A 20676-nucleotide genomic window follows, 5' to 3' on the forward strand; every position below is an offset into this window, starting at 1 on the left:
TTTTAAATGATTAACACTGTTTTATTTTTTTTTAATATAAACCACTGCATTTTTTTTTATATTAAAAAAAAAAAGAAACAAAACCCAAAAAACAGAAGACGGGAGCCGCTGTGGCGGGTTGTAAACGGCACTATACCACCAGGTACAGGACTGCCCCCCCCCGCCCCCCCGAAAACACACGAGCTCTGGCACTGTAGTGACCGGAATACCAAACCCTTTCCAGAACGGACACAGGAGGAACAGGACGGGCGAGAGCGGAGGGGAGCCAGGAGGCTGGGCGGTCCGTTGGTCAGTCTGGGCCGGCGAGAGGGGTCTGAGTGACCCGGGAGGGAGAGACGGAGGAGCCAGTGTGGGGGTGGGGGGGGGGATTGGGGGCTGGGGGCGGCGCGTGTCCGATTTTTTTTTTTTAAAACCAAACCCATTAAAAAAAAGAAATTAAATTAATTTTTTAAAAAAAGTGCCTGGGGGGAAAAAAACCATACAGTATTTTTGGAGCCCTTTCGAAAAACACAAGGCATACGCAGGTGCTGGAGAGATTAAAACCCCACCCCTGTCCCTCGAAAATAAAAGAGAGGAAAAAAAAAACAATCATAATAATAATAATAATAATAATAATAATAATAATAACAACAACAACAATAATAATAATAGGAACAATAACGTTAATCTTCATCGGAGTTTTCAGAGATCCAGAGTTTACTAGGCCCCTCTCCCCTCTCCTGCAGGCGGACGGGCTCAGTCGGCGCCCCCCCCCTCGCTCCCCCTGTCCAGCTGCTCCAGCGCCGCTGCGCTCCTCCTCTCCTCCTTCCTCCTCCTCTCCATCTCCCACTCCACGAAGGTGTCGAAGAGGCTGGGCCAGGCCTCGTCCTCGCTGTAGTTGCCGAGGTCGGGCCCGATCACCTGAGTAAAGTTGAGGAACATGTTCCACGTGTCCCGGGAGATGCCCTTCACGCCCGACGGGTTCTCCGTCAGGAAGTCCAGCCAGCGCTCCAGGATGCAGGGCGTGTTCTGGGTGAAGACCAGCCGCCAGAGCGCGATGGCGATGTCGCGGTGCAGTGACCGCTGGCCCTCCTCCGAGTCCAGCCCGAACTGGAAGGTGAAGCGGTACAGGTCCTTGAACTGCTCCTCCGCCTGGGCCTCGCGCAGCAGGCAGGGGAAGCGCGCGTGGATCCCCTCCAGGCTGTCCGCCCTGATGGCCTTGCAGCCCTCCACAAACTCCTTCCTGCCGTCGGGAGCACAGAGGGGCAGAAAGACACACACTGCGTTAAGAAGCCGCACAGCACTCCTGGATCAAGCACTTGACATCCTAGCAGCATCTGAAAATTCCCGCGAGATGTCTGTGACCTTGCAGAGGCTGGTCAAATCCCTCGTCAACAGCTGCAGGACACTAGTGGGCCGGGAAGCCTGTGCTTTCTCAAATCGGACCTGCCGGAGATATACAGCCACTCTCTCCAAAGGCTCTGTAGAGTGACCCATCCGCAGACCACTTATTCTGTGTTTTCAGTGCGGCTGGGAAAGGGAGATTGCTAAGCTTTTAAATACTCCAGATTCGTCTACAACAGATTTCATGTTGGCGATGAGGGAAAAAAAAACAAAACACATTTGTTTCCCTAGACATCCTGACCTCTGCACACACAATGAACTTGCACACTTGTACCGTAAAGGAGAGGCATGCTGCCTACTGAAGAGGCAAAGCCCGCTCCATGGGATTGTGGGATTGGACAGATGAGTGACAGATTCACGCTCACACGGGTGACACTGCTCATTCAAGACTCCCACCGCCCCACATCGCAAACCCAACATGAAAAACAAACTTCACATTTCTCATCCAGTTCTGTGCCGTAACAGCGGCGCCAGCCACACGCGCCGAGACCTTTAAAACCGCGTCTTGAGGTTTCTCGCACAGGAAAACAAGACGACACCCTTCCCAAAACCCGTGTAGCACAACAACCTCTCCAAGATGTATAGATAGATTCCGAGACGCAAGGCGGATGAATACCACCTTCACTGAACATGCATGTAAAAAAAAAAAAAAGATCTCGCCACATCCTGTGTATTGAATACGCGTCTTCTCCCTGAGACTGACGCAGACCAGTTTCGGCTCTTTACCTGAAGTTAGGAGGTGATTAAGTAGGGCAGAGGCAGAACGGCACAGAGTTGTAAAAGCCGCGACTTGATCACGGCTCCCTGAGACACAGGCTGCAAGCTCTAATCAGAGCGAAGCAGGAACCACAGAGCAATTAAAATACCATTGATTCCACAAGCAGATGGTGGGGCTTGGGGGATCAGAGTCACTGCACATTCAAAGAGTGCCGTACCGTTTCATGTGGCAGAGGATCTGCAAGGCAGACAATGCTACACAGAGCCGTTACTGAAGAGGACTGGCTTACAAGAAAACACAGATACCCCCCCCCTACTTTGCACAGCATCAGAAGGAAGAAATTATCTGTGATGTGAACGCCGCTCATTTGTAAATCCGATATATTAGTGGTGCCAGGCTCAGTGATAGCGCCGTTCTGCCCAGGTGCTGTGGTGCACCATGATCTTGCTCTAAAAGATCTGGCTTCTTTGTGTAAAGTGTCGGAGCTAAGAACAGAGTGCTGCACCTGTGGTAAGAAGCAGGACCCCAAGCACAGGTCACCAACAAAAGCTGACAAGAAACCCACTCTGGGCATGAACTACAGTATATTTTCAGCTGTAGCTTCAGGCCAAACTAGGAGAAGACAAAGCACATGAGGTTTCTGTCCTCAGTGGCAGAAAAGTAATGTTGCCATCTGGGAGTTAAAACCACAGGCTGCGCCGCCTCGTCTTCAAAAGTGCTGCATGGGCACTGCACCACAGAATCTGACCACCACCATTATTCACAGAAACCCCTGGCATCTGTCCTTGTCTGCCCTTCGCAAACACACGTGCGCTGATATTTGTGAGCTGCAGGCCAGGGATGAGTGTGTCTTCCATGTGCTCTTGTGAGCTGCAGGCCAGGGATGGGTGTGTCTGCCCTGTGCTCTTGTGAGCTGCAGGCCAGGGATGAACGTGTCTGCCCTGTGCTCTTGTGAGCTGCAGGCCAGGGATGAACGTGTCTGCCCTGTGCTCTTGTGAGCTGCAGGCCAGGGATGAACGTGTCTGCCCTGTGCTCTTGTGAGCTGCAGGCCAGGGATGAACGTGTCTGCCCTGTGCTCTCGTGAGCTGCAGGCCAGGGATGAACGTGTCTGCCCTGTGCTCTTGTGAGCTGCGGGCCAGGGATGAACGTGTCTGCCCTGTGCTCTTGTGAGCTGCAGACCAGGGATGAACGTGTCTGCCCTGTGCTCTTGTGAGCTGCAGGCCAGGGATGAACGTGTCTGCCCTGTGCTCTTGTGAGCTGCAGACCAGGGATGAACGTGTCTGCCCTGTGCTCTTGTGAGCTGCGGGCCAGGGATGAACGTGTCTGCCCTGTGCTCTTGTGAGCTGCAGACCAGGGATGAACGTGTCTGCCCTGTGCTCTTGTGAGCTGCAGGCCAGGGATGAACGTGTCTGCCCTGTGCTCTTGTGAGCTGCAGACCAGGGATGAACGTGTCTGCCCTGTGCTCTTGTGAGCTGCAGACCAGGGATGAACGTGTCTGCCCTGTGCTCTTGTGAGCTGCAGGCCAGGGATGAACGTGTCTGCCCTGTGCTCTTGTGAGCTGCAGGCCAGGGATGAACGTGTCTGCCCTGTGCTCTTGTGAGCTGCAGGCCAGGGATGAACGTGTCTGCCCTGTGCTCTTGTGAGCTGCAGGCCAGGGATGAGTGTGTCTGCCCTGTGCTCTTGTGAGCTGCAGACCAGGGATGAACGTGTCTGCCCTGTGCTCTTGTGAGCTGCAGGCCAGGGATGAACGTGTCTGCCCTGTGCTCTCGTGACTGCAGGCCAGGGATGAACGTGTCTGCCCTGTGCTCTTGTGAGCTGCAGGCCAGGGATGAACGTGTCTGCCCTGTGCTCTTGTGAGCTGCAGGCCAGGGATGAGTGTGTCTGCCCTGTGCTCTCGTGAGCTGCAGGCCAGGGATGTATGGATGACTGTGTCTGCACTGTGCTCTTGTGGCCTCTGTGTCTGGTTCCAAACACCTGTAAGAGCCTCAATAGTGGACAAGCTTTACAATTCACAGCTTTGCGTGCCCTTGGGTACTTGACAGGCGCCAACATCAGAGCCCCCTGCCTGCCAAACCACACTTCCAGAGCTGCGCAAAATCCCATTCCTTTCTAAGAAGACAAAGCCAGCGTTCAAGGAGCAGTCCCACTCCAAGTCCCCAAAACTCCCTCTTCCCATCCCCACCCTCGCTGCAATGAAGCAAACTCTTTACATCTTGCTGGACGAATGCAACAGATTCTATACAAACAGATCAGACTACAGGCGTGTTCATTATTACACTGACGTGCGCTCTGTACCTAAATATACCGGGTTGCTAAGGGCATCTCTTTAACAAGTCTACTGGGGGAAGGTTGTTTTGCTGGCTTTGTGGTTTAATTGGTTGAAGCCCCACAGTGACCAGGTCTCACAATGTTTCACATAATGGGGAAGAAGAGCTTTACCAAACTGGGCAGCTCTCATGAACAAACAGCAGCGATGCCACTTTGTAGCCTGATCTTGTCAGCTCTTGGAAACAGAGCTGGGCGAGGTCAGTACCGAGACAGGAGACCACTACACAAGACCAGGTTGCTGCTGCAGGAGGTGCTAATGGACCAGTAGTTGGCGCTTTTCTTTCTGGGCCCGAAGGAATTTGCAGTTGGCGATTGGGGACAGAGTGCTGTAGGAGGTGTTGACCTTCAGGAGAGACAGTCGCCACTTCCTGGGGTCATTAAAGATCAGTTCGTAAAAGCAGGTTGTTAACCCCACTTCCAGTCTGTCCTTCCAACATGAACAAATTCCTGAATTTCCCCCTTAATTAAAATGAAACCACTTCTCCATCTGATCTGCTATTTAGCGGGCTGGGATTATTGTTTCTTAAACAACGAGAGCTAGGCCCGTGAGTGTGGAGCTGTTGGTGCGTTTGTTGAACCCAGAATGGCATTCAGCACAAACCCACTGTACGAGCCAGTGTGTGCTGGACCCTTTGTGCGAACAGCGTTTGATGAGATTGGTCTGGGGTTTTTAATTGCAGTGCTCTTTCTGTGGAAGCAGTCAGCAGGAGGCCCCTGGCAGAGAGAATTACCGACCCTGTGGGGGACTTACACAGTATAAATATTTCAGCTGGAAAAGCTAATCAAACGGAGCTGCAGTTTCATCCCTGACTGTGCCAGGTCAGCCACCGTCCACCTCTCCCGTCCAGGAATCTCGCCCGTTGAAGAGGAGGAAATGGATATTAGAGGGGTGACCAGCAGGTAAGCGATATCACTGTGAGTCACAACTAGTGGGGCGTCCCTGAAGACTGGGTGGTCTGGGAGCTCCTAGGAGCCTCAACCTGTGTGCAGCTTGACCTTCACAGAGCGGAGATCACTGTTGGGACTGGGGCTCTCCTATGCCTCAGCACAAAGCAAGCAGACAGAAAGAGCTGGGGTCCGAACCGTGAGCCTCTTCAAACGACCCACCCAACTGCATCTACGCATGGCGTCACATGAGAGAGGAGAGAGGAGTACACAGTTCCTGTAAGGATTCCGGGCTGCAGCACTAAGCAGATAACGTGCGGAGCTTTCACGAACCGCAAGACGAGATTTAGAAAAACTGCTACTGTACAGCATCTGTGACGGCTCACACTGGGGGCAGAAAGGACTCCACCTTAACAGCTGGAGGTGAACCTGTGAAGCCCCTGCGTGCCAGCAGGTGTTGTTACAGGGCGGGCCTTGGGTGCCAGGGTGCACACCCCACATCGCTGCAGAAACACTACACAGATAATGCCTCCAGCATTCCAGCAGCAATGACTATAAATACACCTCACAGGACAGAGAAGCGTCTTTGTAGTTCATCTTGAGCCACGGCCAAATATTTTCGTGTAGGCTTGGCAGCAGAGCTGCAGACTGCACTGGCGAATTACAGCGGAATTTCAAAGCATTGCAGAAAAGGAAATTCACAAGTTTACTCATCAGGTTGTGGCCGTGTACTGCTGGAGGAAACCTGGGACAAGAAGATTTTAGAACCTCGTTTCTGCTACTCTTCTCTAGTGTCCTCAGGTATGCATAAACAGCAAACTGTGCTGAACAGTATTAACCGAAAATGAGCCAGAAGAACAAAGAAGAAACCAGTTCTTTGTAAGATGTGGTAAAGATCTGGTTGCACACTGGACGCAGGGAGACTCATGGGGCAAGAAGTACAATCTGTGAGCACCTGACGTAGTTTCCGGTTCCAGCGATTATCCCACATCAGACCCCCTCTAATCCATTCTATTGACTTTGATCCCAGGAGAAAGATGCATTTCCAGTGTCTGGCTGTGCTGGCACAGAGAGACCTCCCAGGCACAACAGGAGCTGTGCTCACCACCTTGTGCCTCACTTTCCCCTTGCCTGATCTCTACTGGTGGAGTGAAACGCATGGCTTGTATTTTAAACTCTTCTCATGCAATACGCCATTTGATTGACTAGAACACTCACCTAAGAAAAAAAACACTGCAGATTTTAAGAGGTGCAAAAAATAATGGCGCCACCTAACTAGCACACAGACATGTTATTTTTCCTAAAAGCATTTATGTCATCACAGACCTCTTCATCCGATACAGGACAGTGGGCAAACAATGTTTCTCCACAGGGGGCCTGTAAGGCAAATTCCCAGAAGTGAGGAGATTGTGGGTTTTGTAAAAACTAAGCAATTTCTGGGAAACTTTGCAAAAATTAAAAGCAAACCCAAATGATCTGAAGCAATGTTTCTTCCCCATTCATCTGCAAAGCACTGCATCTCCATGCGTGTTCAGCGCTCAGCGATGACAGACAATGCCCAGGGATTACAGTCGTGGGCGCACAGCCCCATGATTGCTGGCCCTGCACAGACAAGTCCTGCAGCCTCCTGCTTCTCCCTCTGACACTGTGATTAAACTGCCACACTGCTCCACTTCCCCTTCAGAGCCACAGTGTCCTGGATTTAAACACAGTGCACCTCTCTCCTAGTCAATATTTATCTCTACATTTAATGTGGTTTGACAGCGCAGGCTTTAATCTTCCAATGGCGGGTACCGGAGTCATCGGGAAGCAATTTAAGTGCAAGCATGCAGAAAGCACATCATGCAGTGTCAGCTGTGAAGGACATCAGCATCGTTAAGAAATGCCATTTCGATGAAAAAAAAACAAACAACAATTCTAACCACAGGATGAGCACAAGGTAACATCGGCTTACTTCAAAACTCAAATCCAATGACTCGATCTGTTAGTAAAGGGCGGTGAACTGCCTACAAAGTAGCAAGAATACTGATGTATCTTTGGGCTCAATAATATGTCTGATGGAGCGGGATATTATTAATCTTGCACATTAAACCTTAAGGGACCCCTCTCATCTGCTCCTGTTAGAATATACTCCCCTGCCCACCGGGTGGAGGTTCCAGGTCCCCTGTATAAAGCCTGAGAGAGCATTTACTTCCTTTTACCTAAAAGCATGTAATTGATGAACAATTAAAAAAAGTCACGGTAGGAATATTATTATTGGTTTTTACACTCTTTACGAGCTAACTGTTTTTTTTTATCTTATGGATTATGATTGATATGATGTAATCTTATGGAGTTCTGATTGCTGCTGAATGTGGTTTTGCATCATGGTATTGCACTGTATTACTGTCATACTCTTGCTGTGTAAAACAATCCCTCCAAGGGGAGTAAAAGTTCATTCGAGTTCAAGCGTCTTTCCCTCCAGCGACGGATCCAGGAATGTAAATGAAGTATGGATATACCCCCCCCCTTCCTCAAATCAAGCCTTTCAATCACAGCTGCCATTAAAGTAACAGGAGTGAGCAGGAGAGCGAAAAAGCAGGAAGGAGACCTCCAGCAGGCCTGAAGAACGCTCCACAGCCGAAAACAAAAGTGGGTTTCCTCTTTCCGGTTTCCCGCGGGGAATTAACCTTTACTTGCTCCTTCGCAGCCAACACATGCTGACGCAGCTGCCCACTCGAACCCGAGTCAGAGCGTGGCTGACTCATCTGTTCACTTAAAAAAAAGGAAGAAACAAAAACCAGCCAGAGGGAAAACCGCACGCTCGGGACCGAAGACTAGACGCCTCCCTTAAAGCAGTAAACCCCTTAATATTAGATTTGTAGAAGTTTTCCCTGAGCCAAGGAAGGGGCTTCAATATGTTGAGATTTGTCAACTACATACAAATGTTTTGGGTGGCCGTGTCGCCAGCCCCAGTGGAGGGCCCAACTCCTCCAAGCGCTGCGGTTCAGCACAAGCAGCCGCAGTCCTGCCTGGCTGGAGAAACAGCTTTTCTGCTGGGCACATACGCGACGGGCGCCAGGCTCTCCGTACGGCAGGCCTCCGGGAGGAGTACCGCGGGCTAATGCCCGGATTACAGCTCGTGTTTAACGGAGCTTAGGAGCTGAAGAGCGGAGGAGGCGAGGAGAGGAGACTGCCGGGAGCCCCTCGCTGCAGGCTGGGCCGTTCTCTCTCCTGGCCAGACCCGAAGGGATCTCACGCCAACGGCAAGAAGAAAAATCAATGTAGCTCAGGAAACAATACAGGCTTTTAACGCTGTACGCAGCAGATGGCTTCCAAACCTCTTTCTCTTTGCAACGCACCAACGTTTAAGTGCTTTGTGAAACTGACATCAGAAAAACAAGTGGCACCGTTTCTTTGTGCTTTAAAAGAATTCTGTGGTTTAACAGTTGGCTTTTCTGAAGTGGTGCACTTACCTACACTGAGACAAAGGTGTTTCCTGCTTGTCTTTTGCAGCAGTCAGCAACACTGGGCTATTATTAGCTCACTGCAGCGTACACAAGAAACCCCACAAGCTCCTTCCATCATAGCGATGGGGACAAAAAATATACAGTCAGGAGACGCAAGACTGGGGAGCTCTCACTTCCTGGCATTTCCTGGCAGCGGCGATTGTCTTGTAGACTCCGCAGAGGTCAGCCCATACACTGACCACGCCATTGTCAGAAAAGACAGAACTGTGTTGTTAACCTGTGACACCAGCACACTCACAGCTCCGTCTGCACAATACGGGTGAGTGCTCATGTCAGAACGGGGAAGAGCCTCTGCTGCTCACATGCACTGCGATTACCACCGGTGGCACACGACAACACGCCTGGTCTTCAGCTCCGCAGGCTGCCGGACAGGCTGCCACACACAACTGCTCTTGGAAAGCACTCTCGTGCCGCGACGGGCCACCTCAATCGGTCTCGGGACCGCCCACACCCGGCTGGAGAGCATCGCGGCTGGGCACGAGCGCCGAGGGTCCGGGAAGAGCCGCTCACCTTGTAAACTTGCACATGGTGGCAGCCTGGAACTTCCAGGCCAGCACCAGCACCCTGAACTCCGCGGGGTCCACGCACAGGTCATTGCAGAAGCGCTCCATGCCCTCCTCCAGGATGGCATCGTCCTGCTCGTCCTTGTAGCAGCGGAAGAGCTCCTCGATGCGCGGCAGGGAGAACTCCTCGCCGTTGGAGAGCAGCTCCTCCTGGCGGGTGTCCCCCGAGGGCGCGGGCAGCTGCGTCGGCTCCGCCGCCACTGCCATCTTCTTGGTGCCGTTGGCCAGCAGGTCCCCCGAGGCCTTGCCGCACACGGGCCCGGGCTCCTCCTTGTGCCCGCCCCCTCCGCCCTTCTTGCCCTGCGACTTGCCGCCGGGCTCCTTGTCGCCGCTCTTGCTGCCCAGCGAGGACGACGGGTTCTTGCACTTGGTGACGCACTGACCCATGGTGATGGAGCGGTCTCCCCTCCTTCAGGACCGGCCGCCTCTCGTCCAACACCGCTGCTGCTGAATCAGCACGCACCTCCACATGCCATCGGGTGCTGCTGAGAGAGGAACACAGCACAGGTCAGGGAACAGGCTCCGCCCCCTTCAGGTCAACACCCAGAACTGGCAACTAGGGGACAGGCTCCGCCCCCTTCAGGTCAACACCCAGAACTGGCAACTAGGGGACAGGCTCCGCCCCCTTCAGGTCAACACCCAGAACTGGCAACTAGGGAACTGGCCCCGCCCCCTTCAGGTCAACACCCAGAACTGGCAACTAGGGGACAGGCTCCGCCCCCTTCAGGTCAACACCCAGAACTGGCAACTAGGGAACAGGCTCCGCCCCCTTCAGGTCAACACCCAGAACTGGCAACTAGGAAACAGGCTCCGCCCCCTTCAAGTCAACAGTCAGAAGTGGACCTACTGCCACTCTGACCTTAATGTCCAAATAGCACTAAGAAACCCATTGTGAGCAGCCAAAGCACTATGACCCATGAGTAAATAATATTATAACTAATTCTAAAAGTCACAAATGCTGCGGGTGTCCTGTGTAAAAATCCTGTCTTTCCTCACAGTGCACTCTGTTGCAACCGATTCCACGAGGAGGAGAACTCATTATCAGGGCACCATGAACAGGTACAGTCAAGCTGGGACTAGAGACTTCTGCAGGGCAAAAGATGTGGCCTCATTTGCAGATATACAGCTACTCATGTTTGGCATATCTATTGGACTGTGAATGATTTACCATTTAGGAGTATCTTTGCATATACACAAAGGTACGCACATTTGTATTTTACTACAAGAACATGAAATCCCTGGTTGCACAAAATCTCTAAATATTTAACCGAGCATTGCATGCATGTCAGTCACTGTAACATTTTGTGTGAAACCATGTGTAGTATTAATTCGGCTAATCAGCCTATTGTTTCTAGTGCTGAGATAGCTGTGTTAATACATCTTAATGTATTTTGTTCCTTTACAGACTTCCCAAATGTGATCACAATACCCCCCTGCCTTCAGCACATCCCTATGAATGCAATCAATTCTGTTTTTGACAAAGCTGAAACAGTGTGAGGGGGCGAGACATAACGTACAAGTCAGCGTGCAGATGACACGAGAACTATGATGATTTGACAAGCTGGCGAGACCCCTGCCCGCAGCTCTCTGCATTAACGCATTTTCTCAGACGGTCCCCTCTGCAAACATGCTTCAGACTCGTAACTGAGTGGAATCCATGCGGTCTGGAGGTACGCTGTCAGGTATGTACATGCCTTACTTGTGCGCCACTGGGGGGCGCCTCTGCACCGGCAACAGCTGCACGGACAGGTGGCTGATTTCAGCTCTGCTCCGGGGCCCCTGAACATAACAGCCAACACTGGTCAGGAAGAGCCCTCGCCCAGCAGCAGGTCCAGGCCTCCAGCCTTCATGACCAAACACAAGGGCTGGAATCCCTGCTTCCTGGCCCCACGAAAACACGCTTGGATAAAAATCAAGACGCCAGACAGTCGAGCTGAGAGAAGATTCCTCTCTCGCGGCTGCCCTGCCCCAGGCTGGTGAGCTGAGGTTGATACAGCATAACTTCCGCGTTTCTCAGAATCCTCACTCCGCCCTGCCACAGAGCAGGAGCTGGGAAACACAGGGCAACAGAAGCCCACAGCTTCCTTGCTGAAAAACACACACAGTTTTGCACCATTGAATGCTCGAGTGGAATATTCTTAAAAGCAAAAGGTGGCGAGAAATCCTGCTGTGATCTCATAGCCGCAACCTGCTGTATCAGGAGGAAGTCTGCAGTAACAGGGCAGCACAGGAACTTGGAAAGGTTCAGTTGCTCATATCTTAATGCTGTTTCCCAGATGGACAAAACCAATGTTCCAAGGGGCACAATTCGCAGCAAAGCCAATTCAGCCACAGCCCTGAGCACTTTCTGTACTCTCAAACCCGCTCCAGGCCGCAGCGCCTCCTCCACAGAGTCACCCAGCAGCCAGACAGCTTTCGAGCTCCCCCCCGTCCCTGGCGGGCGAGTGGCTCGTTCACCGTGTTTCAGGATTACTCATTCTTCAAAAGCAGAAACAAAACTATTACTCCATCGCCAAGAAGTCAGCTCGTCACCCCCTCCCCCTGACCCGCGCTGCACTGAAGGCTGTTTAGTTTCTGCTTCACACAAGTGTCTGAAAGTGATCAATCCATGAAAAAAAAACCATTTAGACTCCAAACTCCCCTGTTGAGTACAGCAAATGTTAACCAGGAGATTTTGATTTGTTTTTTTTTATTTTCCTTTAAGAAATTCTCTAAGGAAAAATACAGGATCGGCACGTCCTCACAGAGAAGGCCTGGTGTTTTAAAAAACACTGGTGACCGTGTCCAAGACGGCCAGGGTGTTGATCTTCTGTGCCCCGAGATGCTAACTCTGACTGGGTCACCCGTGTCTCGACAAATTTCCCTGACAGTAATGGGGAAACAGCTCTATAGCAAAGCAGAACTGTGCCCACCGCTGCACAGACACCTGCAGAGTGGGAAATTCCTCCAGTGACCTGCAGCTTCTTCTAATCAGCTTCACCAGCTTTCTGCATCTTTTGAAAAGCAAACGTGTAACCCTCCACTGAGGAAATGAGGTTCTTTTTTTAACCCCTTCCTGTGTGCAACATGCCTCTACAGCAATAACTGCAAATCTTACACAAAAAGGGCTGGAGAGGTGAGATGCCCCCTGAGTTCTTCCAGACAGACAGCAACGCTAACCCATACTGAGCTGCTGCTTGTTCCAGTCCAATGACACCGTGGAAGGCAGACTGGAGAAAAGGCACCCCCTTAAACACAGCTGAACGCCAAAGCAAAGGACAACAGTAGGGTTTAAATCATTTGGGTTTCAATATGGTAGCAGTTAAATAGACACACATGCTGCTGGGCAACCTTCCAGCTTCTGAAAGAGAGCAGCACTTCTCCAGATTTGTGCGTGTGTCTCAGATCTGCAAATGCAGTGTTACAGGATGACTTGCTTTAGTGTTGTTAACAGATTGGGTAACGAGTTGGCTTTTAGTCCGCAAGCTTTGAAGACAAGGAAGAATGAAACAAAAATGAAGCTGTTACTTACAAAAGGGTCTCAGAACGTATCCCTGGCGCGGGTGGGAGAGAACATCAGTGCACACCAGTCAGCTCAGGTTTTCATCCGCAACGCTGAAAGACACAGAACACCTCATCACCATCAGTCTTGGCTTTGATCCACAGTGCTAAACAAGAGGTTTTTTTTTTTTAAATGGCAGGAAATTTGCATTTCTTTTAAGAATCAAATAATCCAGGACTTTCCAGCAACATCTTTTTTTATTCCTGGAAAGGAATAATAAATAGTTCTAATGACACAAAGTGGGAAGTGGTTAAAAAGAAGTACTGTGGCTTGAAATGAACAATGATGTTTTCTCCCCCCTGCTAAGCATAACTCGGAGTTTCTCCTTTCACACACCACACTGAAAAACTGTGTTTGGCAGACTAATGCTTTCATAAATTACACCCTGTATAGTTAAAGAAATTGTATATTATCTTTACAGCCTACTGAACTACTCATTAGAGCACCAAAATTCAGCAGGATGCTCCTGTGCTCAGACTATGCTTAGAGTGCTGATAAAAAACTAAAAATGCACAGTGCAAATGCAATGGGGTGCTGCATTAATGCAAAGGCCACAGAACAGAACTTCTTCTTGATGCATGAGGTGGAATCCTGACCCAAGGACACAAGACTGTGTAATCTCTAGAAGACCCCAGTCTGGCCAACTGTGCAGCCAAAGAGCAGCAATTTGGCAGAAAAAAAGCCCTCTGAAGCTTCTGAAGGTCATCAAAATTGCTTTGAGATTGTTGTTTAAAAGCAGCAATTAAAAATAAACACACATAAAAAAACATAAGAAGCCAAACAGTCTTCACCAAACACAATGAAACCCCACTGGATTTCTTTGCACATGCAATTAGCTTTAGGACATCTCTGTCTCCGTATCTTTTGAGATGTGATCAATCAGGACTGTGCTAAATAATACTAATTCACACTTGGAGAGATCCGCGTTGAATGGCATTTGATCTCAGGAGCTACAGGGAATTCCAGTTGGCTTAATTTGACTCAGGGCTGCTCATGCCTGTTTCTGACGGTCAGCTCGGGCTGTGACCTTTCACCTCTTGGCCACACGTGCTCGTGGCCAGAGTATGAACCCCCAGAAAAGGGGGAGAAAGGAGGTGACTGGGGTGTGGCCAACAAATGGTTCCTGTTCTGACAGATTCCAGAACTTCCCACGCTGTTTCTCCTCCTCTTTTCATTCCCAATCCAGACGCCAGATGCCTCACGTTACCCCCACTCTGATACATAATGTGAAATCCACACAGAATCGAGCTACATCACTTAACAAAGTGGGATTTCAAAACAAAACTCTAGTGCAAAACCTGTTTAAGACCAGGCTGTGCACTGCAAAAAAAAAAATGGGGCAACTTTACACACATCGAACACGCTGAAGTCTCGTGGACACATTTTTTAAGGAAAACCTGCCATATGCTGTGAGGCAAACGATGAGGATGAAGGGAGAAAGAGTGCAGAAACACGGACAGGCGGCAAGATCACTCCGTGGCCAAACGCTCCTGGGGTCTCCCACATTCCCTTACAGTCAGGTGCAAGCTTGCAAGGTTTTCCTGAAGACCCGGAGTTGGGGTTCACTTCCTCTGGGATGTTCTCTCTCTCTCTCTATTTTCACAACCTCCAAAATCACAGCTCACCAGCGTATTCCCTTTACTTCTGGACATAATCGTGCTGCTGCCTCACCTGAAAGGTGCTGTCAGATGAAAACTGCTTCTGACGGTTATGTGCCGTTAGGCGTGTTCAGGGAGCAGCAGGGAGCTGTATACAGAAATTCCAAGCACCTCCCATCACTTAACGTTCTGGGAAATTTCAAGCTACTGTATTTTCGACACACTTCGACTTGCAGGCCCCTCTTTGTCCTAGCTTTCCCCTCCTTGAAGAAGATTCCAAAAGCGACCTGAACTCTCAGTCAAGACGAATCTTGCCTGATGGGCTAAAGCCTGCTTGGAAAAGCTACGAGGGTCCGAGAAGATCCTGGAACATCCTGTCGTCAGCTGCAGCTGCACCGCTGTGCCGGTGACGTTCCTACAGAGCAGTGAACAGCCAGACTGCAGCGAGCTGTGGCCTCAATGCCCTCCCTCTCGGCTCCTGTTTCCCCTTGTGGTGTGCCTGTTTTATTATTAGCAGGTCTGTGGACAGGCCCAAGAAACCGCGAGGTTTCTGCGAAGGACTCCGCCACACCCCCCAAACAAAGCACCTCGACTCCAGATGACTCCAGCTCACCTCACAGCAAGTCAAACGCCAGACCGGAGGCAGGAGCTCGGACTGGGAAACTGAGAACGCCTGCTGCCGGAGTCCTGAAGTCCCCAGCAGTTCCCATTACGTCACTGCTGAGGGCAAGAGGTCAGAGGTCATCACGGTGGTGCCCTGAAGCACTCCGGCAGCCCACTCCACACCTCCACAAGGCTGCCACCCAGCTGGTGGCCCTGGCAGGAGGCTGGCACAGCCCTTAACATCCAGGGCCTGATCTGCTAAACCACAGCACAGCCACTCTGTCCAACACCTCCTCTGGCACTCCGCTGCAGCCGCAAACTTCAATGCATCTTTTCCCGGGAGATAGTATCGGCAAAGCCTTGTGCCCTGCACTGGACAGTGACCGGAGGGACAAACCAACCACCTACTTGTCTGGCCAGGAACCAGGTCAGCGCTGGAAAACCAAAAAGAAAGTCAAGCTGCACTCGCAAGGCATAGCTTCGCTAGAAGAATTCAGAAATGGCAACAGGGATATCTCCAGTCTTGTTTCAGGAAGATACATGCCGAGAGGTGGGGTATCCTAAACTTGTGGTCAGTCCCTAGAAGCAGTTCCAATCCCTTCCTTGGCTGCTCAGTCAATTATATTCACAATAAATGAAATCCCGGGAACAGGTCTGACTGGCTATGGCTCAAGGTGTATCAGGGAGCCCAGCGCCCTTGCATTCACTATAACTACAGCCCACACGAATCCCAGCATCACATCAGCTCTGCAATGGTCCCGTCCTGTTCCCCAGTCTATACATCTGACATTTCTGTGGAGAAAAAGCCATGCTACAAATCAGACTGCAGCTAAGGCCAACCTGAACGGCCACCCACCGACGACTTACAGACCTGGACACCTGGGTCCTGTTTTCTCGTTTTCATACCAGCCAGGCTCTCACCTGCTGCGCGGAACCGATCGCTCGTCAAGACTGAAGCGGTCTCGGGTGGCAGGCCGGGCGCAGCGGGGCTCTCCGTGTAGGAACCGTGCGCACAAGATCACAAAGTTCTGCCAGCTCAGAAAGAATACCAGCTCGCCTGTGCCGAGCTCCCTAGCAGTTCCACAGAGGACTTCTCAAAACAGACACCTCCACGCTCCCCCAACCCTCCTTTTGTTCTTCTGCAGCAGAAGGCAGCAACGACAGGTGTGAAATCTCACCCCGCGCAGCTGAATTTCGCACGCAGCTCCCAACTTCAGAAAACCTCATTAGTCTCAACGGCAATGGGGCCATTTTTTTACCTGGATTCCTGCGAGTCACATCGAAGACGAGCTCCCAAACTTCGCACCAACCTGCACGGCCAGGAACCAAACCCCAGCGCTGAACAAAACGGGGAAGAGAACGGAAAACAAGCCCACCGGCACAACGAAGAAGGAGAGGAGACCTAACAGCGCTCAGACAGCAAGCAGAGCAAAGCAACGCATGAAGCCACTGGGCTGAACGCAGACCAGCGACACATATGTCACCTCTTAAGAATCACAGGAAAACGAGAGGGAATTTCACTTCATGTATGGCTAACGAGCCCTACAGCCCTAGTCCCCGTATAACTAAACAGCACAGTCAATCCTCTAACCCCGACGGATTAGTCAGAAACTGCAAATCGAACACCTCATGGTGGGTTTCCACTGGTTGGGCATACAAACAGAAAGCTGTTCTGAAGGTCAAAGGTTTAGAATCAGTGACCGACAAGCCCAGCGGATGGATATGATTGAGCCTCAGAGCTTTCCGATTCCTTTAGCCTATGAGCAGGGCTCTCAGACTGAGCCCCTGGAGGGCCTGGTGTCTTCTGGCATGTGTTCCACCCACGTTCTCAGTTAAAGAGCTGGTCTAATTACTTAATTAGCTAGCACTTCTAAGCAGGAGGCAGGCTCTGAGGTGATCTATAGGCAGTGAATTTGCAATCAACAGCAAAATTCCTTAAGAAGAAGTCTACATGTGCATAATTTAGATGATAATGAGGTTAACAGTTTAATCGACTGCTCAGGCTGGGGTAAAAGCTAGAGGAGAGCAGGGCTTTCAGGATGTGACTTTGAAACCCCTGTTTACGAGTGTCTGTGTACGTTCGTCCCCAAACACCACTTTCGGCACCTACTCCTCACCACAAAACAGGCGTTCCACCAGTCCTGCAGAGCTGGAGTCCTGTTTCTTCTTTGTCCAGGCTGCAATTCTAGTATTACTAAATCACGACACTGAGCCATTCTCCTCCGGTCCCACGAGCGGGACGTCTGACGTGTTAGCAAGGGGCCTCACCGTGCCGGGGGTGACGAAATGACGAGAGAAGGACCGGGTCGCCACGTTCTGGTCGGTGTGACACCGAGAAACTGGGACTCGCTGTTGACACAATACCTCGTATATAAAGTTTCTGGCTCATTTAAAGGGGACCTGCAGCCCCAGTTTTTAAGAATAGTTATTAAACCTTGGCAACAAAAAATAAATTAACTTACGGTATCGCTAAATTTGACAGATTCTGAATTCAGCACACAATTAGTGAACTTGGTGAATGTACTGTCAGTTGCCATGTTGGTGCAAAGTCCTGGCCTTGCCACGGGCGAGTGCGAGAGTTCACAACAACTGCCCTTCCTGGTCACTAGTCACCATAATGACTGACGCAAGACGATGTACGAGTGAATAAGCACAGGTTGTGCAGCAGACATTTCACTGCAGGAATGTTCCACCGTGATCTGCATGCAGAGTTAACAAGAAAGAAGTATTTGTAGGCTGTCTCAAAGTCGGATTTGGATTAAAAGATGTGGAACCAGAAGCCTGCTTGTTTACAAGGTAATGGGGCCACTTCACACCACCGGCATTTCTGTTGCCTTGTTCTGAATGCAGACAATGACAGTAATATGGTGCTCTGCATACCTGGAAATTCTGCCCGTTTTGTGATGTAAATTGGAGTTTTTACACATCACCATGCACATTTTTACTTTCTTTGTGGTTTGAAACGTACGCATCGGTGCCAATTCTGTCCGACCCTCGAAAAATAAAAAAAACAGAGTTGCGTCTCCCAACCTCTGCATCCGAACCGCAGACCAGAATTTTCACCCATCTCGCATCACAGCTTACTGCCACGAAGAGCTGTCGCAAAAGTCTCTGGCGCTGGGTTTTTGTTTGCAGTGCGAATCACTGAACTGGAAGGCGGTCAGCAGGGCCAACCTTGCGCCTGGGGGTGTCTGGGCCCTGGGGTGATCTCTATGAGATTTAGCAGGCTGGCCTGGCCCGGCCTGGCCGCTGCCTCTGGCTGGTTTCCCACCAGCCACTGGAAGCAAGACGACACTCGGTCCGCAATCCCAACCTGCTGGCCACGTCCCCCGAGACCCTCCGAGACCTGACGGCATCTCGCAGAGAGAGAGAGAGTCGGAGCTCCGGGCTGACAGAACCGAGCCCCGCCAGTCACTCCTGGGGAGGAGGCCGCATTCCCTTCTCAGACGGAGCCTGCTTTTTGTCCAAGCACCGCTGTTTCAGATAAAGACAAGAAGTCAAACTAAAACCAGCGATGTTTTCGCCGGACTGACACCACAGCAGCAGCCTACAGATGAAAAGACGACAGCTGGCGAGCTCCACCTCAGTGCCAGAGGGGTAGAAAAGTGCGCCCAACCTAATCCCATTAAAGGCCAGTTCCCTTTCGTGGATGTGTCAAAAACAGCCGAGACAGGGCGACACGATGGAACAGGAATATCCCCTTCTAGAGCCGTTTCTGGAACCTCCAACAGCCTGTGAACGGCCCACCTCGCGACACGCAGTTCTTAAAAAAACGAGGATAACCAGATCGTGAAGAACAGCAAGCCGGCCGTCACGCTGTGTGGAGCTTAGCGGTGCTCACCTCCTGTTAATCTACAGCACCTCAGGGAGACGGACCGCGGCGCCCAGCTGTGCGGCGATCAAACTCACACGACACAAGACGCTGCTCATCTTCGCTTCTGTCAGCTTCCCGCAAAGCTTAAGATTTCGGCCAGTGTGGCTCAAAGCCTCATCAAGGCTCTCCAACAAACATTCTGCACTGGTCCATCGCAATTTATCACCTCCACACACCTGAACAAGACTCCCCAGCTGGAATTCTGCCTTTCCTCTTGTAACTTCTCAGTGTGGAATGAACCTCAGCCAGATGCTGATGTGGCTCCCAATTCCAACCTCCTTGGAATATGATAATCACTACAGCTTCACACTCACTGCAAACATCAGCATCAGTACACATAAAGACGGCTAACTTTAACACACCAGATGTTCATCCACTGCTGCACACAAACCATGTGTCAAAGCTGCTCTCTGAGCTGTGAACATCAGACAAATGTCACGGAGGAACAAGTTAAGGTTTATTCCACACCGAAAGGAGAAGAAAAGAAACACAACGTTTCGGCTGTGGAGCCTTCTCCAAATTTCCCCCCAAAGGTTTCCAACAGAAAGCAGCTGGCTGGTGAACCGTAGCTCCTGAGGGGCGGACGTGTCCATCATGACACAGGCATGCTGCTGCTCCCTGCCCTGTGTATCGGTATCCCTGACCTCTGCTAAAGGAGATCCTCCACAGGACAGGCAGAATGGATCAGATACAGGTCTTCGCAGCTGTGGAAATGTCAGCCCCTGATCAGTACAGTTTGCAACAAACTGAAGCCACATCCCCATCCCTGCTGTAATGCAGCTTTCTCCATTCAGCAAGCTGGCTGAACACGATCCCATCTCTCTCTCCCTGCCGAGCGGCTGGGCCGGACCCAGAGACACATCCTACCCTACAGAGCTCAACTGTGCAGGATCGGATCTGATCTACGCCTCGTGCTCGGATAAAAGACAGGCACAGCTACTGAGGCCCTGAAGACAACACCAAGACAGGACCCCCGTGAATCTGTCTGGCTGACATTTCTTTCCGAAGTGACCGAGTCTTGTGCCTGTGTACAGTGTATACAGCACGTTCACTGGACCCTTACGCGTGAAGAGCCCTGTCCAGGGTACAACAGCAGTGCCCACACAGACTCAAACCCTAACCACTGCTGTGCTCATACTCCAGTATTCTTCACTGCGGGCTACACACTATCCTTTCATCACATGCATATATATTTGGGATATATATTGGGAGCGTATCAGTCCTGCCCCCAGAACGCATTAGAGTGTTTTTTTGCCTAAGCAGATTTAGCCTGGTTTGCAGTCTAGTGCCACCCTCACGGGTTTAAAAGCCCACCTCGGTTAAACACTCCATTTACACAGCGTCCATGTACGCGTTACTGATAGCTTCAATTCAGATTGCAGATACTGTAGCTGCAGTAAGGGTTATCACAAGACCTGTCTTCGGTTGCTCACTAGCCAGAAAGTGCAGCTCGGTTGTCAGAGAGACCGCTACACAGCCAGAGGCAGGGACTAGCCTCTTATGGTGTAGCCTTACTCTGTGGGCTCAGCTCTCGGACACAGCGTGTGAAAGCCCACGCTGACCACACGGCGGTGAGCAGACTAATTAAAACTTCACTACAGGGCTCCCAGAGGTAGGTGTAATCGGAGCCCTCCCCCACCGAGAGAGACTTTTCTGCATCTAGCGCCCCACAAC

The 20676-nt window shown here is 51.0% G+C and overlaps 1 protein-coding gene across 4 annotated transcripts in view; it reads right to left on the reverse strand.

The window, feature by feature from the left end:
• Nucleotides 1-20676, reverse strand: part of dcun1d3 (defective in cullin neddylation 1 domain containing 3) — a 21707-nt gene continuing 1031 nt past the window's right edge. The window contains exons 1-4 of one of the 4 annotated variants that reach the window (XM_069180715.1): nucleotides 16388-16887; nucleotides 12898-12980; nucleotides 9334-9868; nucleotides 1-1222 (exon numbers count right to left, since the gene is read on the reverse strand). In XM_069180715.1, coding sequence (XP_069036816.1) covers nucleotides 736-1222; nucleotides 9334-9773 — 927 coding nt within the window. In that variant the 5' untranslated portion in view covers nucleotides 9774-9868; nucleotides 12898-12980; nucleotides 16388-16887 and the 3' untranslated portion in view covers nucleotides 1-735. Of the gene's footprint in view, nucleotides 1223-9333; nucleotides 9872-12897; nucleotides 12981-15138; nucleotides 15563-16387; nucleotides 16888-20676 lie in introns of those variants that run through there. The other 3 variants (XM_069180716.1, XM_069180713.1, XM_069180714.1) reach the window with 3 other exon arrangements.

Source organism: Lepisosteus oculatus, chromosome 19 (genome assembly GCF_040954835.1).
Source record: "Lepisosteus oculatus isolate fLepOcu1 chromosome 19, fLepOcu1.hap2, whole genome shotgun sequence".
NCBI lineage: Eukaryota > Metazoa > Chordata > Actinopteri > Semionotiformes > Lepisosteidae > Lepisosteus > Lepisosteus oculatus.